The 22,602-nt window shown below is 62.3% G+C and overlaps 1 protein-coding gene across 1 annotated transcript in view; it reads right to left on the bottom strand.

Moving 5' to 3' along the window:
- Positions 1–22,602, bottom strand: part of DNAH1 (dynein axonemal heavy chain 1) — a 61,104-nt gene that overhangs the window by 9,044 nt on the left and 29,458 nt on the right. Inside the window, exons 22-55 of the mRNA XM_075547925.1 lie at positions 22,432–22,553; positions 22,225–22,330; positions 21,525–21,704; positions 21,057–21,197; positions 20,547–20,710; positions 20,318–20,431; positions 19,855–20,043; positions 19,656–19,761; positions 19,006–19,119; positions 18,165–18,314; positions 16,158–16,244; positions 15,851–16,037; positions 12,172–12,263; positions 11,823–11,977; positions 10,061–10,238; positions 9,388–9,582; positions 9,188–9,307; positions 8,467–8,625; positions 8,268–8,378; positions 7,956–8,096; positions 7,702–7,862; positions 7,184–7,341; positions 6,668–6,841; positions 6,118–6,156; positions 5,472–5,650; positions 5,108–5,338; positions 4,588–4,784; positions 4,081–4,216; positions 3,314–3,522; positions 2,873–3,044; positions 1,869–2,060; positions 1,531–1,641; positions 718–903; positions 280–471 (exon numbers count right to left, since the gene is read on the bottom strand). Coding sequence (XP_075404040.1) covers positions 280–471; positions 718–903; positions 1,531–1,641; positions 1,869–2,060; positions 2,873–3,044; positions 3,314–3,522; positions 4,081–4,216; positions 4,588–4,784; positions 5,108–5,338; positions 5,472–5,650; positions 6,118–6,156; positions 6,668–6,841; positions 7,184–7,341; positions 7,702–7,862; positions 7,956–8,096; positions 8,268–8,378; positions 8,467–8,625; positions 9,188–9,307; positions 9,388–9,582; positions 10,061–10,238; positions 11,823–11,977; positions 12,172–12,263; positions 15,851–16,037; positions 16,158–16,244; positions 18,165–18,314; positions 19,006–19,119; positions 19,656–19,761; positions 19,855–20,043; positions 20,318–20,431; positions 20,547–20,710; positions 21,057–21,197; positions 21,525–21,704; positions 22,225–22,330; positions 22,432–22,553 — 5,148 coding nt within the window. The remainder of the gene's footprint in view (positions 1–279; positions 472–717; positions 904–1,530; positions 1,642–1,868; positions 2,061–2,872; positions 3,045–3,313; positions 3,523–4,080; positions 4,217–4,587; positions 4,785–5,107; positions 5,339–5,471; positions 5,651–6,117; positions 6,157–6,667; positions 6,842–7,183; positions 7,342–7,701; positions 7,863–7,955; positions 8,097–8,267; positions 8,379–8,466; positions 8,626–9,187; positions 9,308–9,387; positions 9,583–10,060; positions 10,239–11,822; positions 11,978–12,171; positions 12,264–15,850; positions 16,038–16,157; positions 16,245–18,164; positions 18,315–19,005; positions 19,120–19,655; positions 19,762–19,854; positions 20,044–20,317; positions 20,432–20,546; positions 20,711–21,056; positions 21,198–21,524; positions 21,705–22,224; positions 22,331–22,431; positions 22,554–22,602) is intronic.

Raw genomic sequence — 22,602 nt, 5'->3', positions numbered from 1 at the left:
GGAGCTCCAGGCTACAGAGCCTCAGTGTGACCTGGCTGACACCCTGGCGGCTGTAGAAACTGCCAGGGTGAGACTGCCTGCCCTCTGTGCCATCTGTTGGTGGGTCTGTCTGGCCTCACCGGTGGATGGGGTGGGGTGCCTCTGGGGCCAGGGTCTGGTGGCCCAGGGAGCTGAGCTGAGGCTATGGCACCTGAAGGTGCCCAGGGTCGGGGGGGGGGGGAAGGCTCCTCCCCCACCCCTGCCCTGCTGGGTGCTGCTGCCCGGGTCGGGTCCCCTGACCTTATCAAACTTGAAGAGGCCCTCGAGGAAGCGGCCGGGGTCCTGCAGCAGCCCCTTGCCTGGCTCCCAGTAGTCGTCCACCTTGGAGCCTGGCTTTTCCCCGGGCACCTTCTTGGGCTTGATGCCCTTCATTATGCACACAGCCTCGATGACCAGCTTCACACCCGGCGGGGGTCGCTGCATGGCCCGCACCTGCAAGCCAGGTCACGTCCCTGAGTGGGCGCCTGGGTGGGGAGAGCCACCAGACAGGGAAGGGTCCACCAGGGTGGTCCCTCCCAGCACAGGACAAAGGCCATGCCTGTGGGTCTTCCAAGGGCCCAGCCAAAAACTAGGGCTTCTGCTGTCTCCCAGTCCTGTGCAGCACAGCCTGGCCAGGAGGCTCACAGCTCTGGGCCCTGGGGTGGGCACTGGAAGGCAGGTCCCTGAGTGGGTGCCCACCTCGGTCACGTCATTCTTGTTGAGGTTGCGCAGGCTGGCCAGGGCCGCGTCCAGGGCCGGCAGGGCCTCGTCCAGGTCCTTCTGAGCATCGTCTGCGATGGCCTGGGCCTTCCTGGCCTTCTCGTTGGCCTTGGCCTCCTCTGCCTGCACAGAGTTCCGGGTCTCTTCAGCGATGGTCGTGTCCACCTGGGGGTGGGGAGGAAGTTCAGGCGTGTCCTAGTTCCCCTTCTCTGTGGGTCACAGGCCTCCAGGAGCAGGGGACGTAGGCCGGCGGGGGCTTGCTCTTGGCAGTGACACGCTGTTGAGATCTGAATGTTCCAGAGCCCCATTCCCAACCAAGGAGCCCCGGTGGCCTGGTGGGCTACTCATGGGCTGTAACCTCCAGGCCAGCAGTTTGAAACCACCAGCAGCTCCCAGAAGAAAGGCGAGGCGTTCTGCTCCCGTTAAGACTGACAGCCTCTGAGCCTCTGTGGGGCCAGGTCTGCCTCAACCCAGTGGGCACCTGCTTGGTGTCAGTGGGTTTGGATTTGGCGCACAACTGCAAGCTCCCTGTGAGCCCGGCCAGAGCTCAGGGCTCTCTACACTGATGCACCAGCGCCCTGGTGGGACAGGGCGCCCCTTCCACAGGTCACTTTCTCCTCTGGGACATTCTACAGCACCCCACTCAGGGGACCCTGCCTGCCAGACTGTCCTAGGGCCACCCACTGTGCTGATGGCCCCATGCCCAGCGACTCTGACAGCTCTGACTACATGTGTGTTCCGAGGCTCCTCAGAGGACTGGGGCTGTGGGAGGGCCCCCGCGTGAGCCCCCACCTTTATCTGCTCCATGGTGAGCATGGTGTCCTTGGCAGCCTCCTCCAGCATGGGCCGCATGATTTCCAGGTCCTCCTGCATCCTGGACACGTCCTCTGCGGTACGCAGCAGCTGGGGGGGGGGGGTGGGATGGGGGAGATGGGGCTACACAGGGAGCTGGGCCTGGGGTGCCAGGATGGGACCCTGCAGGGTCGGCCTTGTTCAGCCCTGTGGACCTCCAAGGATGCAGGCTGACCTCCTGCTGTAACCTTGCCCTTGGCCTATAGTTCCAGTTTTTGGACAAGGATGGGAAGCGCTGCCTGCCCCCACCGCGTCAGGCTGGGCTGCCCCAGGCCCACCTTGTCAAGGCCGCTCTTCATGCGGTTCTTGGCGGTCTTTAGCTCCTGCCTCTTCTGCCCAATGAGGGTGGAGAAAATGCTGAGCAGCTCCAGGTAGCTCTTGGGGGTCACATAGTTGTGGCGGGCCAGCTCAGCCAGGAACTCGGCACACTTACTGGCCACCGACTGGTGGATGCTCACACACACCTGGATCTGTGGGGAGGGGGGAGACCGCTATGCCGGTGCACCACACCCCCTCTCTCAGCCCCTCCACGCTGTCGACCCACTCCGAACAGGAGTCCAGACACAGAGAGGTGAGGGGAGGGATCTGAGCGTGACTTTGCTTCCATAGCAGCCACGGGAGGCCAGCTCACAGGTTCTGAGGCCTGTTTGTGTTCGCAGGACTTTCGCTCAGCCTCCTGGCGTGGCCCCGACTGCGTTCCCACACAGCCTCTTCCGGGTCACATGCCATCCAGCACCGTGGCCGCTTTAGTACGCAAAGGACGCTGAGTGGGGCTGTGTGTGTGTCAGGTCGGGGACTCACGCTGGGCCTGGCTCATGGCAGGGGCAGACCCGAGCGGGGTCTTTCCCCGAGCAGAGGAAGTCCAACAGCTGTGGTCCCCGAGAGACTGTCAGGTGTTCAGCCAGCTTTGGAGGGGGACCCAGGTGTCCTCCAGCCCTGAGCTCAGTGCTCTAGTATCAGCCCCCATGACCCGCTCTCCTCTCTGGCAGCCCGTGGAGAGGGTAGTGGTACCGGCCTCTGGGGTTGGACCAGACATGCAAGTGCTGCCCTCCTCCTCTCTCTGCATTCGTGCCGTGAGGCTGGGGGTGGAGGGTGGGGAAGCGCCACAGAAACTGCAGCCATCTAAGGGTCACCCCAACAGCCCACGGCACAGCCCCGGTTTTCAGGTGAGGAGGTGGAAGTGATGGCAGGTAAGGCCAAGACTGTAGCCCACAGCTCAAGGCGTTCAAGCCCATGCTTGGCACCACCCCCTCCAAGGCTGGCCCCTCACCGGGACACCTACCAGGCCATCAATCACTTCAGCAGTGGCCTCCAGCTCTGGGATCTCATTCAGGAACATGTTGGCCACAGACTCCAGAGCCTCCGATGGCCACTCGTTAAACCAGTCAATGGTGCAGCAGTTGACCAGGGAGGGGAACTGCCTGAGGCGGGCTCGGAAGACCTCGCCGATGGGGCTGAGGGACCAGAGACCTGGATGAGGCCCAGACACGAGCCCCCGTATCGTGGGTCTCACCAGCCAAGAACATGGCAGCTGTGTACAGCAGCATCGCAGCCTGTACTGATGGCATGACAGCCGGCCCAGAGCCATTGCCCACGTCTAGAATGAGTGCCAGGCCACTGCTACCTGCTCCCAGCTCAGCCCCTGCGGATTCTGGCCTGCCCAGCACCCACCCCCCCCTTTTCCAGACTCAGCCCCTGCAGTCCTGGCCCGCCCCTGGCGCACCTCATGCAGAGCACCATATGGGTGTTGCTGCGCACCCGCCGGGTGTAGGCAGCCATGAGGTTGGCCTTGGTGGGCTGCAGGCCCTGCTCCTGGACGATGGGCCGCATGGTGTTGACGATCTGGTCCTGCTCGTCTGGAGAGTATAGGTTGGGGATGTCCCCCGAGTTCAGGATGTTGTTGATGTCCTCCAGGAAGGACTCATTCTTGATCTGCAGGGGGAGGGGGAGACAGAGTGCTCGTGGTCTTCCCCCCACTGAGACGCCAGGAGTGCCTCCCAGCCGTGGTCCAGGACTTGCAGCTGGGCTAGTCCCAATGTAGCATCTGCCCGTCTGCCCCTCACAGAGGGCCCATGGCCATGGGCAGAGACGGGCCCTTTACCCGGCTCCCACAGTCAGGGCCTGCTCAGTCTGTGCCAGGGAAGCGAATGGGCCTAGGGGCAGAGGGACGGCCAGCCACCCTAAGTGCTTGGTTTGTGCCGCCCAACTATCGTCCTCCCCGCCCACCCCCCAGACCTAGGAGCCCAGAGGGGCCAGCACCCACCACAGGAGGGGGTGCGTTCGCGTTCTTCTGTGGGCCAAATCCCTATGATCCTGGAGGTGGGGTCGAGGTGCAGCACCGGCGCCTTCCTTCCTCTGCCCGCCCCCCAGCTCAGAGGGCGGCTTTGGCCCCAGGCTCCTGGCCCACCCACGTCCCTGGAGCCCTGTGTCCTTTCTTTCCGAGGCCCGCCCCAGCTGATGGAGAACCCTGCCCACTGTGTGCACCGGCACCTGGGTGTCGGCAAACAGGAAGGTGAGCGGCAGGTGCTGCAGGCCAGCCTTGAGCAGGGCCCTCTTCACGTCCTCCCGCCACTCGGCCATGCCGTAGTTCTTGGACAGCTCGATCTGGAAGCACTCATACTCCGCCCTGGGGCAGGGGCAGGGCGGGTCGGGTGTTCCAGATGCCGGTGCCCACCCCTCACCCTACTCATCTGGGGTCCTGCTCCCGTCTTGGACAGATATGCTGACAGCCCAGGCCCAAAGGACCCCCCTCCCTCACCCCCAGGCTTTGCTCAAGCTGCTTCCTCAGCCCGCATGCCTGCCCCTTCCATCCTCCTGGCTGATTCTGGGGCCAGGCCAACGGCTGCCTCCACTGGGAAGCCCTCTTAGATGCCCACAGGTACACACCCCTGGCAGCCTGACCATCTGGGACCTCGCTGCTTCCATTCCTTGAAAACCAGGCTCCACTCCTGTCCGTCCCCTACTCCCCACCGGCCGCCCCCCATGGCCAGGCCTCACATGTGCGATGCCAGCCGCGTGAGGGAGCTGCGGCCACTGCCACCCACACCCAGCAGGAGCGCGTTGCCCAGTGCCTGGCGCAGGGTGCGGCTGATGCGGCAGATATGGCTCATGGCGTCCAGGAAGAGCACCAGCTTCAGCTTGGCCGTGTTGATCTGGTTGTAGTCCTCCATGTACTCCTCCAGGACCTGCATCATCTGGGGATGACAGGGACACCCCGGGCCAGGGGACATCACAGCTCTGGGGTGTCCTGACAAAGGCGGTGGCCCCAGAAAGCCCACTGCCCCTCCGCAGGAGAGATGAGACTCTTCCCCTGGGTGTATCAGGTCTCTGTTCTCAGGGATGGCCGGCCAGGAAGATGCAGACAAGGGTGCCCATAGGGATGGCTTCAGAGAGGGCCTGGGACCCAGGGGAGCAGATGGGGAGGACCCCACCAGGGATGGGTCCCAGGGTGCTTTTTGACCCCGCGGCTCAACAGCAGCTCCTGAGGGGGCACCGCCCACCCCTCCCTGGGCCCCACCTTCTTCTCGTTGGTGATGAGCTCGTAGGATTTGACGTCTGAACCCGGAGACATGAAGTCCCCGTAGAGGATGGGCTGGAAGGGGCAGACGGCCTCGAAGGGCACGCCCCACTGCTCCATGCGGCCCTGCAAGAGCCCATCGAACCAGCCGCGGTCCTCCTCGTTCACCAGCCGGTCCCGGAATACGCGGCAGCTCTCGTGGTGCCACAGGCGCAGCAGCTGCACCAGGTCCTGCCGACAGCACCCACCTGGCTCAGTCGTCTCCCCCGCCCTCGCCAGTGTGCCCACACTGGGGCCGCTGCTCTGGGCAGGGGTGTGAGTGACACACTGCCAGGGCCCTGGGGGCCCCCGCCCAGCTCCTCACCTCGATCTTGGCCACCTCGGCCATGAGCATGCCCTGGAAGACCTTGGAGAGGTCCCGCAGGTTGAAGGTATAGTGGGACTTGGCTGGCGTGGGCAGCAGCTGGGAGGTGACGGTGCTGTACACCGTGATTGTGGCTTCCACCAGGGACTCTGTGATGTGGGTGAGGTGGGGGGCCCCGGCTGCAGGAGAGGACAGTGGGCCAGGGTCACGCAGGGGCTCCCTGAGCATCCTCTGGGGACTCCCCACTCTCTGGCGCTATGGGCTGTGCTCCAGTCTTGGGGCCCCGCCCCTGCAGGCAAGCTTAGATCTGAACTGACCCTCAGCCCCTCAAGCACCAGCTCCATCACACGACCCAACTCAGCGAGGGCTTCTCCCACCTGACAGCCTGCCTTGCCCTTCTATACGTTGGACCGTAGAGTGGTGGGGGGCGGTCAGAGTGTGGTTGGGCTGAGACGATGGGGGCTGTGTGTGGGGGGGGAGAGTGTGCTGGAAGGCACTGGTGGGGGGTGTCTGACTGGTCCCATGGATGGAACGTGTGAAGGCTGCAGGTGTCCTGGCACCCCGACCCCAGGTCTCCATGTGTGCTGGAGATGCCAGGCCTCCCCAGGAACTGGTGCCCTCCTCCCTTGCCCAGGACTGCACTTACGCACTGGCTCCCGGTAACTCTTTTCCCCAAGTTGTCCATCTAAAGGGTGGAAGGACAGATGTGGGGCTTGGGTTAAGTGACCGGCCTGCTGAGAAGGTCCCTCAGTCAGTCACATTGAGTCCCCAAGGTGGGCGTGCGGGCAAGGCCAACAGCTGCTGGCAGTGGGTGTGGTCAGACGAGAGGGGGAAAGGCTTCCAGGGGAGCTGGGGGTCTCGGGGTCAAGGGCAGAGTGTGTTGGGTGGGTGGGGCTATAGGGAGAGGCATGCGAGAGCCTCATGGGTGACCAGGACTGCTCTGTCCCCACCTCGGTGGCTTTTCCCTGCTGACGCACTCGGGGCCCCTCCCGTTTTCGGAGCAGCGCTGACTTCATGCTGGCTGTTGTCTGGACCACGGCCAGGCCTCTGCCTGATCCTCCGCCCGGGGTGGTGGGTACTCACCGTGCTGCCCGTTTCACAGATGGAGAAACTGACATTCAGAGACTCGTGAACTTGCCAAGGGAACACGGTGAAGGGGTGGGGCTGCCCGCCCGGGGCCCCTACCGGTTGCTCACCCATCCAGCGCCCCAGGATGGTGGAGAAGATGCGCTTCTTGCTGGCCTCGTCCATCTCGGTGAAGGACAGGTAGTTGAAGTGCCGCGTCAGCCTCTGGGTGATGGCATTCCTGCCCCCGCCCGGGGGGCCCATAGCGCACACAAAGTTGATGTCCACCAGGTTCTTGAAGGCCCCTGTGGGGGGGCAGTGGGGAGCCGTCAGCAGGGCAGGGAGGGGTGGGTGGAGCCTGCCCAGAGCCATGGTGGGACATCTGCACTGTGGGCACCCGTGCCTTCATCAGGCTCTTCCTCCACCAAGAACATGAAACACGCGAGAGGTGCCTCAGGGCCCCATGGGTACCAAGACAGGCGCCGTTAGCATTACACGGGGGCAGTTAGGTCGTTTGGCCTCAAAGTTTCCCCCCGCCCCCTCAGCCTCCCGGCTTGTGAAGGAAATGAGAACACTTTCATTACTGCCCCCCCCTCCAACCTCCGCAGAGTGTGCAGGCCCGGCCCTGTGTCCTGGTCTGCACGCACCGATGGCTTTGCGGTCATACCAGCCCCCATGGTCCATCCACTGCCGCAGCAGCTCGATGGGCGGCTGGGCACCGTATGTCTCCAGGGCCGGCATGTTCAGGTCATCGATGAAGAAGATGAAAGTGCGCCCCAGCGGGGGGCCAAACACACCCTTCCGCCTGCAGGGAGCAGCTGTGTGAGCCCAGCACCGAGGGTGCAGGTCCCCTGAGAAGGCCGGGGCGGCGGCTCTACCTCTGGGAAGCCCTCCCTGATTCCAGCTTGTTCCTTGAGGAGTCCTTTGCTCCCTGGACCCCTGCGGGTGCCCGGCGGTGGTGATGTTGAACAGCCAGCTTCGCAGTAAGCAGCCCAACGGTTAATGGACTGGCGGAACGTACGCCTTGTGTTCCAGGCCTCTCCGAGTCTGCCCCCCATCTCCACCCTCACCTGCCCGCCACCCAGGCTGGGGCTCCCTGTGGAGAGGAGGCTCTAGAACAGTCTGCTGAGGAGCTCGGGCCCCGGGGGGACATGAGGGGCCCTGCCTCTTGTCCAGCTTGCTGTCGATGAGGTCCTGCGTCTGGTTGGCCGAGGTGCGGGCTGAGAAGGAGATGAAGTGGCTGATGTACTCCAGTGGCAGGTTCTTGAGGAGCTTGTCGGCGACGGTGAGGGTCTTCCCGGTGCCCGTCGGCCCGATGCACAGCACCTGGGGGAGGGGAGACGGGGCTGGGCTTCTCACACCACCTCAGCAGGGAGGGAAAGTGGCCACCCCTGGAAGCCAGGCAGAGTGGGTACGCACGGGCTTGTTGTTGGACAGCAGCATGCCCAGCAGGTGGGACATCTGCACGGTGTCCATGGTGGGCACGATGATGTCGCAGTAGTTGGTGTCGGGCACCATGGTGAACGGGGCTGACGCGTCCATCCACTTCACCCAGGCCACCTGGACCGCAGGCGGGAGGGCGGCTCAGCGTGCTGCATGTGCCCGCCCAGGCGCCAAGTGAAGGGCTGCTTCTGCCAGGGGAGGGAGCCCTGACACGCTCCCATGCAGCTCCTGTCTGGGGCCCCTTGCGCTAAGGACAGCTGCCCCCCCCTCCCGGGCCCACATGGACACCTGCTTGCTGGCCTCGTCCTCCTCGTCGTCGTCTTCGCCAGTGTTGCTGATGCCCCCGTCCTCCAGCCTATAGTCGAACACTAGCCCCTCCTCTGGAAAGAGCAGAGCAAGCTGCAAGGATCAGGGAGGGGATGTTGGTCTCTCAAGGTGAGCTGCTGGCACCCCCACCGGCCAGGCATCCCGGGCACCCGGCTCTCACGTTTTCAGTCCCCATCTTGTTCCTGAGCCAGTGGCTGAACATGGCGCGGCTCCCGCTGTCCCCCGTGGCACCCACGCTCCAGACCAGGGCGAAGATGAACCACGGCTCGATCAGCTCGGGGATGCGGTTCAGCTTCTCGGGGGACACCTTTCTGAGGCCCTGGGGGACAGCACAGCCCCGGGGAGCAGGGTTTCCATGCTATGTCCAAGCGGCCATAGGTCTCCTGAACCGCAGCTCCTCTGAGTCTCAGGTACAAAGAGCATAGAGACCTGGCCTCCCGAGAGCAGGGCAGGTGGGGGTCCCACTCATGGCCCGTGGCCCACAGGCCAGGCACCCTGGAGCACCTGGCTCCTGGAGGGTGAGACATCAAGAAAGACCATCTGGGCCCCAGGCCTCCTGAGTAGTGAGAGCTGCCTGGGCGGCACCCATGGGAGAGCAGCACGCTGTCACGGGGGACGGGAGTCACGTGGAGGCTGACGGAGCCTCGTCCTGCTCCCATCAGCTGGCGGCAGGGGCTGCACATCTGTCCAGGGCACGGCCCTGCCCTCAGAGTCCCCTGCCACCTCTGGGCCCTGGGAGAGGTCTGTGCACAGAGACCCTATCCAGCCACCACTGCAGACGCCTCCATGGCCCCCGGACCCACGCGGGGCCAACCCAACTCTCTCTTCTAAGGAGCAGGGGCGGGAGCGGGGCGGGAGCCGTCCTGGGCAGGGGCACCCACCTCTCTGGGGAGGAAGGGCCTGAAGAAGCAGTCGAGCAGCTTGAGGAGGCTCATGGTCAGGTTGCTGTTGGTGGAGGCGATCACCTCCTTCACGGAGGCCCGGACGAAGGTGATGGAGTCCTGGAGGGGCAGCTTGTGAGGTCGGCTGTCCGGGCTGGCGGCTGCCCTGGCTGGGCTGGGCACACCCTGACCCTGCTGACCTCCAGGAATTTGGCAAAGAGGACTCGGAACTGCTCCTCATAGTGGTTCATGCAGGCGGGCAGCTTCTTCAGCCAGCACTCGACAAAGGGCAGCAGCCCCAGGATGCTGGGCTCCAGGTACACCATGCCACAGCGGGACACTGTGGCCGGTGAAGCCACTGCCAGGTCCTGTACCTCGAACATCATGGTCATTGCCTGGTGCCAAGACGAGCCAGGTGAGAGCTGGCCGCCAGCCCTGGGGCCAGGAGAGGGCGTGGCCACGGGGCAGGGGCAATGCAGGTCCAGATTGATTGATCATGACCCGAGTGTCAGGAGATGACCAGACATCCTGGGCAGGGCATTTGGGGGTCCTTGGAGGCCTGGGGAGGAACCTGGGGGCTCAGTGGTTGTGTCCTGGGTGGCTAACCCCCGAGGTCAGCAGATCAAAACCACCAGCCGCTTCTTGCCAGAGAGGCAGGGATTTCTACTCCTGTAAAGGGTGCCCGCCAGGAGCAGGTGGCCGGTCTGCAGGTGGGGCCCTGGGCTCGGAGCCTCATGGGACACACATCTGCTGGAAGGGTGGACCGAAGCAGCAGGGTCGAGGACCCAGCGCTGAGGGCCTGGGAGGAACCATGGGAGGCAGCTGGTAGCAGGGCCCCGGTGACCCCAGAGGGGCGGGCGGGCGGGCTGTCACCTCGGTGAGCTTGATGATCTCCCCGGAGCTGAGGCACAGCTTCTTGTTGTCGTCCAACACGGTGTTCATGTTCTCGATCCAGACAGCGTCTACCGGCCCATCGAACATGTACCACTTCTTGTTGGTGTCGGCCGCCACGGTTCCCGCGCGGATGAGCGAGGGGAAGATCCCATCTGTCCTGCAGCCATGGGGAGGGGCGGGGGCAGGGGAGGCTGATCTGCAATCCTGAGATCAGAGGCTCCCGGGGCATCCCGGAAAGAAGATGAAAGGGGCAAAGGGGTGGGGGGAGGCCGACTGCAGAGGGAAGATGGGAAGAGTTGGGGGAGAATGATGCGGCAGGGAGCGGGGGCCGAGGTGTGGGTGGGGAGAAGTGGCTGGTTCTCGCCGGGAATCCGGCAAAGCTCGGGAAGGGTGTGTGTGGGGTACATACTGCTGACCTGAACCCCAGGCCCCATCCACCTACCCTGGATGGAGCACCCCGCCCCCATCTCAGGCTCCCCCGGACACGGAGCCTAGCAGAACCCCGACGGGACTGGAGGCTTCTCTGCACAACAAGCCCAGGGACATTTTGTTCTCCACTGAGCCAACCGCACAGCAAATGCCCCCTGCCAGTGCCGACTGCACGGGCTCCAAGTCAGGAACCAGCCAAGCCGGTCATCAGAGTCAGAAGATCAAATGAAAACAACCACTCTCAGAAAGCTGCCCAGCCCCCACCAAGACCACGCTAGACAAGTAGACCCAGTCCAAAGCCCTGCTGCCACGTGGATGCCGCCCTACAGCATGGGGTGGGGCTGCCCCTGGGGGTCCCGCCTGTCCGCTCTGCATGAGGGCAGCACGCTGCCTCTTTCTACAACAGCCTGGCCATTCACACATAGCCTACTGCGCCAAGGCTGGTGCCTGCCCCTCACCCACTGCCGCCCAGTCTATTCCGCCCTGTGGGGACCCTCCAGGAAGGGGTCTCTGAGACTTTCTCCTGCGCAGCGGCTGGCAGGAGCCGGGCTCGCTATCAGGAAGCGTTGGACTGCACTCTGGAAGGTCGCCCCTCCGGAGTGGGATGAGGACTCAGAGCCTGGGAAACCCCACAGGGAGTCGCTAGGAGTCGGGTCAGATAACTCGAGAGGGAGCAGGACAGGGATGCCCGGCTACAGGTGGCTTTGTCCTGGGGCCAGGCACTCGGCCACTGCAGGGGAGCAGCACAGGGTGTCTCTAATCCCAGGGGCACTGGCTGTGCCAGAGCAGGTGATGGGAGGGATCCGGCCTAGGACGCAGGGCATCCCCACCCAGGAGGCCCCTCACACTGGCACCTGGAAGCATTTGGAAAGAAGAAAACAAGCCCCACTGGGAATCTGCACGTCGGACACAGGAAGTCATGGCCACAGGGACAAGTTCATTTTTAAGGGAAAGATGTTTCCAACTTGAATCCTATACTGAGCCAGATGACCAACCCATGCCCCCAGCCCCCTAACCACCCCCCACCCAAGTCTCCTTCAGCACGCACCTTGCCTGGAGCAGGGCCCTGACGGGGACCACCAGCCTCACTCGGGGCAACGGCCCACGTTCGCTGAGCACTTGGGGCACCAGGTCCTGGCCTTGGTCAGACTCATTTTCCCCTCACCCCGGAAATGGTGGCATCCCCCCTGACCCCCAGCCCCAACCGAGGCATCTCCCAGGGCGAGGAAAGCGCTGGGCGGATGCGGGGGTCGTGGTGGGTTGGGCTCTGGAGGCAAAGGGCTAAGGGGAGGAGGGGCCCGCGGTCCCTCACCACTCGTGGGTGAGCAGGTCAAACTCCCCGTAGAGCTGGCCCATGGTGACGGACTTGGGGTTGAGCACGTAGTAGTTGACAGCCTCGTACACACCGCCGCTGATGGACGGCTGCCCCTTGAGCGATGTCAGCGCAGCCGCCAGGACTTTGTAACACTGGAGAGAGACGTCCCCGTGAGCCTCCAGCCTCCCCAGGGAGCGAGGCTGGGTCCAGGAGGCCAAGGAGTCGCAAAGGAAGCCAAGGCCCCTCTAAGGCTGGACCGCCCCCAGCTCTGTCCAAGGCCCTTTCAGGCTGGGCCGCCCTGGCTCAGTCCCAGGCCCTGGCTACCCACGTGGCCGGCCGCACGCACCATACTCTTCCCGGAGCCTGTGGGTCCCACGAGCATGAGGCCATGCCGCACCACCGTGGTCTCATACAGTTGGATGCACTTGGTCAGGAAGCCTGGAGGGACAGGGCAGGGGTGCAGGGCTCAGAGTGTGGCCGGGGTCCCGGCTCTCAGCTAGCTCGCTGTATGACTGCAGATGGGTCAGTGCACTCCCTAAGCCTGTCCGCTCAGGGTAGTTGAGGGGAACCAGTCAGTCCCCCAGCACAGTGCCTGGCCCAGTTGCAGAACCCAACCCCCCCAGCCCTGGTTCCCATGGTGATTATTAGTCTCCACCCTCCCCTCCCCTACCATCCTGCTCATGGGCCACTGGTCAGCTTCAGTCCCCAAAGCCACTGCTTGCTGATGGCCAGCCAGGAGCTTTGTCAGACAGAGGGACGCTGGAGGGGCACTGGCTGGGAACAAAGCGAGGCCCCAGGTAGGTGGGGAGCGTGCACCTGCCCACCCAAGAAAAATAAGGCCAATAAATAAATAGAGACAGAAATGAAAATGGACAGAAGAGCCACAGGCAAAAGCCATGAACATACTCCATCAGAGAGGATGCTCGACCGGCCACCGGGTACAAATGATGCTCTCAATTGTCTGTTACTGGAGACAGTACATCCAACCTCTAATGGGATAGCCCCCACCCTGGGAAAACAGCACCGGTTGAAAGAAAGAAAAACCACCACCGCTGGTGAGGGTGTGGGGAGGTTGGAGCCCTGACCCACGGCTATTGGGCTCGTACAGTGGGAAAGTGTGATGGGAAGCAGCCCGGCCTCAAACAAACAGAAACACCAGTCACAGAACACAGTGACAGCACGCACCCGGAGGAGGAGGGAAAGACCCAGCAGACATGCGCGCACGCCTGTGTTCATGTCAGCATGACTCAGAAAGCACGGCTCGGCCTCCCTGGGCTCAGACCTGCAACCAATGGTGAGGGCGGCACGGGACCGGGCAGTGTCACACCCTGTCTTTCCAGGGTCTCGATGACTCAGAGCCTGCCTGGCAGCCAGAGCGAGTACCCACCAGGGGCTGGAACAAGAATGTGGCCGCTGAGCACCATGGGAGCCTGTGCGCCCAGTGCACCCCACAGTGGGGGCATACAGATCAGCAACAGGAGTCAAGGCCGGCCACAGAGCCCCCAAGGAGCCCCCAGATAGACTTCAGAGCCCTCTGGGACCGGCGGGGAGCTCGTCGTAAAGGCCAGTGGACAGGCCTGGGATTGTGTGTGCGTCTTCATTTTGTTCTCTTCTTATTCAATCTGTGTCTTCTTGCTGTTGCCTTGCCCACCTACATAAGGCAGGCGTGGGGAGAAAGCAGTGGCCCCGACTGGGAGATTAAATCGACAAGGAGGGGGACGTAGAGATCCTGGGGGTGTTGGACCAACAGCAGTCCAGCTGAGACAAATGACTAAAAGGCAGAAGAAGGGCACGTGTGATGGTGGGGCAGGAGGAAGGGAAAAGGAAAGGGGGAAGGTCTAGAAAACAAAGCAATGGACAGAGGTATAAACATAGGGATGCATTTATGTAAACATGTTAAGTCATGAAAATAGATACTGGCCTATGTACATATATTTGTATGGCAATACATTGAGGAAGTGGATGCACTTTGGGCCTCTGCTCCAGCCCTTCCTCAACGCAAGAACACTTTGTTCTAACAACCTGGTATTCTGTGATACTCACCCTCCTGACACTATCGCTGAAGACAAATGGGTGCTTAAGCCAACATGGTGACGAAAGCTGATGGTGCCCGGCTATCAAAAGATATAGTGTCAAAAAAAAAAAAGATATAGTGTCTGGGGTCTTAAAGGCTTGACATTAAACAAGCAGCCATCTAACAGAGAAACAAGCCCACATGGAAGCACACCAGCCTGTACGATCATGGTGACCCCGAAACCACGAAATCAGGTTAACAAGTACCAGAAGCCCCCAAACAAACAAAAATAACATTATTGAGAACGAGGGGGGTCGGAGCAGAAACCCCAAACCCATCTGTAGACAACGGACACCCCTCACAGAAGGGTCACAGGGAAGGGATGAGTCAGCCAGGGCGCAGTAGAGCACTGATGAAACACACAATGTCCTCTGGTTCCTTAAGGCTTCCTCGCCCCCCACTGTTATGACCCCAGTCCTGCCTTTCACTGCAGGCTAGCCCGGAGCATGTGCATTGGTACAGATAAGAGCTCGGGACACACCGAATCCAGGTCAGATACACCCCTCAGGAACAGAGATGGGAGTCACCATACCAGGAAGGTAGAGGGAGAAGGGGGAGAAATGGTAAATGACTACAATGATCCACACACACACCTCCCCAAGAGGGACAAACAACAAAAACGGGGACGAATGGAGGGTGTAAAATCTTAATATAAAGATAATGATAACTTATCAGGTCATGAGGGCGGGAGGGGGAGGGAAAAAAGAGGAGCTGATACCAAGGGCTCAAATAGAAAGTAAATGTTTAGAAAACAATGATGGCAACCAATGTACAAATATGGTTGATACAGTTGATGCATGGAATGTGGTAAGAGCTGGAAGAGCCCCCCCTAAAAGTGATTTTTCAAGTCTAGTGACGGGGGCATCTGGAGGGCATCACGCCCGTGCTGTCGAAGTCAGAGACAAGGGGCAGACACTGTCTGAGCGCCCTCAGCGTGCAGGGAGAGGGCAGTTCTGTCGACGGAGACCAGGTCTGTGGCAGTTAGCAGGGGTGGGGTGGGGGGAGAGGGGGGACCGTTCTCTGGACAGTGGATGCTTGTTACTTTGTGATGGGCAGGTAACCCTGAGTGTGGTCAAGTGGGCACAGCGTGACAAGGATGGACTTTTGATAAATGCCATGGCGTCTGTAATCTTGCAACAAGCAAACTATGCGAGTACAGGCCTGTACACGTGGCTAGGAATGTGTGTGCGTGGGTCTGCTGATGTGACTGTGTGTGTACATATGTGTGTGTACGGGCATACGTGTGTGGGTCTGGATGTGACTGTACGTGTACACATGTATGTGTGCAGGCATGTGTGTCGGTCTGTATATGTGACTATATGTACATAAGTATGTGTATAGGTGTACGCATGTGTAAGTCTATGTGACTGTGTGAGCATATGTCTGTGTATAGGCGTACGTGTGCATAGGTCTAAATATGTATACCTGTGTGTGTGTGTGTGTGTGTGTGTGTGTGTTGGTCTCCAGTTTAAAGATGGTCTCGGTAGTAGATCCAGGGCTCCATCCAACCTTCATGGCACCTCAGGGTGGGGAGGCTGCAGCCCAAGGATGGGCCTATCTGTGAGGTCTGGGGGTGGGGCCAGATGCTACAAATGGGGAGCAGCTCAGCTGCTCACAAAGGGCTGGCAGTTCAAGCCCAGGCAGAGGCACTGCCAGGAAGCACCTGGCCATCCACCCATCCATCATAGAGAGCCACACAGACACAGGCCGCTGGCCAATGTTGAGCCAGGACCCACCTGAAAGCACCAGGTTTGGTTTCGATCGATCGAGGACAGGGGCCAAGCCCCTGCTTCCTGACCACCCAGGAGGCTCCAGTGGGATGGGGCTGAGGACGCCTGCCCTGGCCCTTGGGGCACTCATGGGAGAGCCTCGGCCTGAGGGACTCTTCCCCCAAGGCTGGCTCGGCTATCTCTGTCCCAGGGATGCGGGTCGCAGCGTCATGGGCACTCACCCTCTGCGTCCTTCAGGTTTTCCTTGCCGCAGGCCTTGCGGATGGCCGTGTCCAGAATGCCGTAGTCCGTCTCCTCCTCCTTGATGGTGGGGAACAGGTCGGACACAATGCCCGCAAACAGCTTCAGGTCCTCCTGCAGGAACTTGGGCACGTTCACGTCGCGGATGGCCCTGAGGCAGATCAGCTCCTGCAACGCCAGGCAAGCCACGGGCCCTGAGGGGCAGCCTGGGCAAGATGCCCCCCTCCTCCCACCCTGCACTGCTCCTGAGGACCCCCAGCCCCCAGACGGCACCCAGGGCCTGCCCACCTCGTTCATGTCGGGGTTTTCCCGCTTGAGGTTCCCAGCAGCCGAGATCACAGTCTTCACGGCTCGCATCCCAAAGTCGTAGTGATCCTGCACCCAAGAGGGGGGGGGTGGAGGGTGGGCATGGCCCCTCTCAGGGGCACTGTGTTCCCCCTGGTGCTGCCACACATCACCCAGAACTCGGCACCACTGCCACTTCCCGGCAGGCCCTGTGCCCGCCCTGCACACACCAACGAGGGCCAGCGGCCCTCCTTTGGGGTCTCTGGCGTCTCGACATCCCTGTCACACCCCCTCCCTTTATGGCGATTCTGGGTGGTTCTCCCTGCAGCAGCTGTAGCTGGGCACTCTGGCCCAGGCTCAGGGCTCCGGCTCTGCCCTGGTTCCGGCGGAGCCCGGGTTCTGGCCCAGGGCCAAGCACAAGGACTGCATGCAGATGGAGTCCTCCTGTTTGAAAAGCCGAGGAAGGAGTTTCCCATGGGAAGGTGCCTTCTAGACTCTCCAGCCCACCTTTCCACCCATGGCTTGTGGTGGCTGGGCTCCGGGCACCATGAGAGCGGCTTCTAGACTGGCCCAGGGACCTCCGCGTCTCCCAGAAGCCGAGTCTGGAGCCCTGATGGCACAGCGGTCACGTCCTGGCTACAAGCTGAGAGGTCGGCAGTCCGACACCACCAGCAGCTCCAGAAAGATGGGGCCCTCCTCCCGCAGGGTTACAGCCTCAGGAACTCACAGGGGGAGCTCCAGCCTGTCCCACAAACCACCGTGAGTGTGCACGGACTCCGGGGCAGCAGGGGCCACCAGTTTGGGGAGGGAGGGCAACGTCTTCAGAAGGACGAGGGGTGGGACGCTCGTGGGGGAGCATTTTGGGAAGTGCATGATTTGAAGGAAGGCAGGGGGCTTGGGCCAGGGAGCTGCCGCTCCAGGGGTGGACTGTGGTGGCAGCAGCTGGTGTCCTGGTAGGGACTGCACCTCTCTGACGCCCTGTGGGCACCCTCTTTTGGAATCCATGGAGGAGCGGGCGGGGGTGTGGGGTGCTACCTTTCTCCTTCACCATTTTACTGGGGGCTCTGAAAGATGTCCTAACATCCCACAAAGAGATCACGCACACTTGTACGGTCTACACCGTCGGTTCTAAAACACTTTCTTCTTCCACTCTGATGTCAGCTCCTTTTGTTCCCCCCGCCGCCCCAGGACCCTTGTTGCTTTGTAGGCACATAAACATATGTGCACACTTAGGGCAGATCCATCTATATACGTATGTGCATGCCGTATCTCACCCCAGCCAGTATATCCAAGCACCTACCACTCTGTTACTTGCTCTCCTCAGGTGAGGCCGGACAGCCCCAATTGCTGTCATTTCCCCATTTCTCCTCCTCCCCACCCCCGGCCACCCAATCTCCTCCCACTGCTGCTCCTGCAGAGTCACCCGTCCTGGCACTCCTGTGTCTCACCATCTCATTCATACACGGGAGCATAAGGAGGTCTAACTACTCAGAACTTGGGGGTACTCATGTGTCCCGCACCCTGAATCCCCCCGCCAGGGGGGCTTTCTCTGCAACTATGAGGAACGTGAAGTGGAGGCTATAGCACATAAGCCGAGGCACCCTCCATGGCAAAGGGGACCCAGCCTGAGAATGAAGCACCCATGGGTGCTGTGTGGCTGGACTCACCTATCCTGCCTCCCGGCTGGGGTTTCCCCCAGGGAGTGGGTTTGTGTGAGAGGCAATCCCATCCTGGTCTGCACACTTGCTTCCCAGGTTGGGTTAAGTGCCGCTGAATGGCCACCTTCCCTGCACCCCAGCTCGCCCAGGTGGACATCTGCCCCGGCTCCTGTCTCCGCCCCACTGTGGCCTCGTGGACCTAGGCAGACTCCCAGTGCTCGGTGACCTGGGCTGAGGAATGGGCGTGTTGGGAGGGTCCACAAGATAGCACGTGTGAGGCGCCCAGCAGTGGCCAGCTGGTGATCGTGGCCCAGGGCAGGGTAGGGTGCTGCCCGGTCATTCAGGGCCTCACCTGAGAGCTGAGCTGCTCCGAGGAGAGCTTGAAGGTGGTGGTGATCTTCTTGGCCAGAACATTGGCCTCGTTGAAGCCGAAGGAGTAGAGGGAGATCTCTGCGATCATGGCATAGTCTGGCACCATCATGGCCACTGGGCGGAAGAGTGCCTGGGGTGGGCACAGGGCGCAGGTGAGGGCGGGGAGGCCGCCCTCCTGCACCGGCCGCTCTCTGCACAGCCCAGCCACGGGAAGGCCGCACCCCCTGCCCTCCTCTCCTCCCAGGCTGACAGCCCACACCGGATGCTTCGTGCCTCTCTGCACAGCTTACTCCCGGGCTGGGCCCTGACCCTTAGATGCAGGCTCCCTGTGCTGCTGTGAACACCTGCCCGTGAGCCTCCCCAGTGACAGCCCCTCTATGCCCCTGCCTTGGCTTCTTCCTCACGGTCCAGCCATGGTAGCTCCCATCAGATGCTCCCCCCTTCCCCCCTGACACACACGCACGGCTCGATGTCTCCCACACCCCATAGCTAAGAGTAGGCCTCTGACCCTGGGACCCTGGGGCAGGAAGCCCGCCTTGGAGCATCACAGGCAGCAGTGGGACCGTGCGTGTGCAATTTTAGCTCTGGTGGCACTGCACTGCCAACCACAAGGGTGCTGGTTCAAACCCAGCAGCCACTCTGCCACAGGAGGAGGCTATTTGCTCCCCTGAAGCTGTGTCACCTTCGGGACCCCGAGGTGGCCACTCTGACTCTGGGTCCATTTGATGACAGTGGGCTTGATTTTGGGTGGGCCTGAGCCCACGTCAGAGCCTGGGTACTCCCCTGCCAACCTCCCCAACAGGCGCTCCCCACGAGCCTGCCTTCAGGTTGTCGGGGAGCTCAGTACGGCCCGCATAGCCAGGGTTCATGGTGATGAACACAGCACAGGACGGCACCAGGGGTATCTCGACGCCCTCAAACATGAAGCGCTCCACCTGCCGGGGGTCAGAGGTCAGCGCTTGGGGCTGCAGGTGCCCAGCCCAGACCCATCTCTGGATGCCCCACCCTCCCACCCCCTGGACATTGAGGCTCCAACCTGGACATGGCTGGTCAGCCTGATTGATCCCAACCTGGGTGGTGCCAACCAGATCTTCCTCCTGGGACCTGGGGACCACATGGCCTCTGGCCCATGGTGACTGGTCCCTGGCTCCGCCCCTCCAGAGGCTGTCACACACACCTCTGACCCCTGACCCCAGCTCTCTCCGTTGAGTCAGCCAGACCCTATGCAGCTGGGGTTGCATGTGTCACCTCTGAGAGCCCGTCTTGGGAAAAGGCCTCTGCTGCCCTAAACGAGGCTGAGCAAGGGCGGGCCCGAGTGAGGGAAGGGACCCCTTCGCCCATGCCAGCTCGGCCTAGGACTGCCCAGAGCCTGCGGCAAAGATATGGCCTTCCTGCCTGGGGACAAGAGCCCCTCCCGCACTCCAGAAGCAATGGCTCGGTGCCGGCAGGTGTGGGGAGAGGGGCCCTTCACCCGCTGTTGCTGAGCCTTCTGGATGGTGGTGATCTGCTGGGCCACCACAGAGAGCACCTCGATGTCGATGCGGTTGAACTCGTCGAAGCAGGCCCAGGCTCCGGCGCTGGGGAGGCCAGGCCAGCATCAGACGGCCACGCGTCTGGGACCCGCCTGGCCCTCCAGCTCCGCCCGGCACCACCTCACGCCCCTGCCTCACCTGGCCAGGCCCTTGAAGAACTTGCCCATGGCCATGAAGTCCAGTTGGTCCGAGCAGTTGAACACAACCGTCTGGATGGCCAGGGCCTTGCCCAGGTCCTTGGTGGTCTCCGTCTTCCCTGTGCCAGCCGGGCCTGCAGGAGCACCCCCAAACTTGAGGTGCAGGGCCCCAGTCAGGGTCAGGTAGCATCTGCAGAAGAGAGGAGGCAGGTAGAGGCCACACACACTGGGACACAGTGGGTGGGGAGGGGCCCTGCTGCCGCAGACCAGTGCGGGAGCCCTTGGTCACAGTTCCAGTACCCCCTGACCCCCACAGCCCCGTGTGCACCCTCAGGGGGCTAGTCAGCCTGTGGCCACCCCTCACTACTCTTATTCAAAACCCAGCCAGAAACCTAGCTGCTCCACAACACCAGTCCAGACACGAGAGCAAATGGCTAACCGTCCACTGTCTGAGGGGGCCTTGCCTGTCGGTGAGGGGCGTGATGACCAGCCGCCCACTGTTGCCCAGGTACTCATAGCCGTAGATGAACTCGGCATTGACGGCGCGGATGTACAGGTCGTCACTGGCCCAGTAGTACCTGCGTTGCAGAGACCGACTCCTTGGCCGTGGGCCCGGGAGAGGACCTTCTTTGAGGGACCACAGGCCCCTCCTGGCAGCTGCTCGGGGGCTGGGGTGAGCAGGCCCGGCCTCACCTGAGCTGCGAGATCCACTCAAAGGCATTCACGCTGACCACGTCCTCCGCCACCAGCCTGCCCACCACGTCCTTGGCGTGGACCTCGATGACGATCAGGGCCGACAGCACGGTGCGCTGCATGCGGGACAGCTTCCCCCGCACCAGGGCCACCAGGTCGCTGAGCTGTGGAGGGGCCGCGGAGGGGGTTGTCAGGGGCCTCACCACAGCTAGGGTCTCCGCCCTCCACATGAACAACCTTCTGTCCTGGGGGTTCCGGGCCTGCAGGCTTTCAGCCCCATGAGCAGGCCCGGCTGGGGGTGGGGGCAGGAGTGTGAGGAGTGGTGGTGTGGGATGCGATGCCCACACCACCACCACACCTGCTCTCAGACCCTGTGAGACACTCATTTAGGGTGTCTGACCTCTGCTCTCTAGGTCCAACCTCTTCCAAGGAGGACCCAGGAAAAAGGCCCTGGAGGGGCTGGTCCCCCAGGAGCTGTGGGGGAGCAGACAGTGCCAGCTTGGTGCCCACCTGCTGGGCAAGTTTGGGGAAGAGCCGGCTGCTGAGGTCCCCAGCCTCCAGCGCCTCCGCCACCTCCATGGTCCAGTAGGTCTGGCACCCAGCAATGGTCACCTGGCCGGGCCACTTGAGAACCCATTGAGTCCTGGGCATCTAAGAAATTACCAGGGCAAGGTTGACCCAGGCAGCTGACCAGCTCCCCAGCCATAGATCCATGCCGCCTCCTTCCCTCGACCATTTTCTGTCTGTACAGCCGGCACTCTCGGCTCCAGTGGTTACTTCCACTGAGCCTGGGTGAGGCAGGGGCTGGAGACAGATCACTGCCTCCTCGGCACAGGAGACGTGGGGTCACAGGGTGGGGACCATGCCCCACGGCCCCTGCTGGTGAGGGCTGAGGGGGGCCCGGCACACGCACAGTCGTGGGTGGTCCTCAGAGCCCTTCACGTAGGGCCCCGGGGGGCTGCAGGGAGGGCGGCTCACCGTGGGGTAGGCCTGGATGGCCCACCTGATGAAGTCCCGGATGCTGCCCTTCATGCTGGTCTCTACCTCCCGCAGCCAGTCCTCCACGTTGTTGGAAGGGTAGACGGAAATGGACAGCTTCACCTCCTCGCCCTCGGCGGAGTACATATGTGTGATCTCCAAGTCCTCCTGGAACAGCAGCTGGAGGGGGCAGGGGTCACTCAGATGCCACCACAGCCCCAGGCCGCCCTGGCCTGGGCCCTCTACCTCTGAGGGCCTGCCCCCCTCAAGTGTCCACCTTGGCTGTGTCCTGTCTGGCCGCATGCAGGCGGGATGGGGCAGCCTGGTCCCAGCTGTGTCCTGGCCCCATCCACACCTGCCCCAAGCAGTCCCACCCTGTGTGCACCCCCGCCCACCCGCCCCCGCGCCAGCCGATGACTTCTGCAGACGTTGGAGTGGGGAGGCGTCAGGAGGCTGCTGGTGTGATGGCCTTTGTGCGCACGTGATAAGGGCTGGATTTGCAGGCAAGCGGGGCTCTGAGGGCCCTCACTCCAAGCCGTGAGCTCGGGGTCTTGGAGCTGATATGTCTCCCAGGGATCCAGGTGTCTTGCGGGGTGGGGTGGGGGGGCACAATAAATTTCACTTGCTGCCTCATTTCCCGCTCAAGGGCCTTGGGCTGGAAAGGGAGAACTGACTCCTCCTGGCTGGCCTGGAAACCCACCCGGGCAATGTTCTCGAAGCACTTGCGCAGGTGGGGCTGCACGGCTGTGGGGTCCTTCGTCTGCGACAGGATTTCCAGGAGCTCGTCGTCCGACAGGAAGTAGAATCTGCCAGCAGAGCCAGGGCGGGGCTGGGTCAGGTGGGCCCGACACTGCAGCAGCATGCCTGCGTGTATACCTGTGTGTGTGGGGGGGGTGGCGGCACCCACCTGGGGAAGGCGCTGCGTTTGGTTTCCAGGTACTCGCTGAGGCCCTTCTGCACCATGTCCAGCAGCTTGTTGCAGTCCCGCAGGCTTTCCAGAAGTTTCTGGTCGGCGCACACGGTGATCACCTGCAAGGCCCCAGCCAAGCGGACACGGTGTGAGCGGGCCGGCTAGGCC

Source organism: Tenrec ecaudatus, chromosome 4, assembly GCF_050624435.1.
Source record: "Tenrec ecaudatus isolate mTenEca1 chromosome 4, mTenEca1.hap1, whole genome shotgun sequence".
NCBI classification, from domain to species: Eukaryota; Metazoa; Chordata; class Mammalia; order Afrosoricida; family Tenrecidae; genus Tenrec; species Tenrec ecaudatus.
The sequence above is the reverse complement of the archived record's forward strand: the minus strand, read 5'-3'. Positions and strand labels throughout refer to the sequence as shown.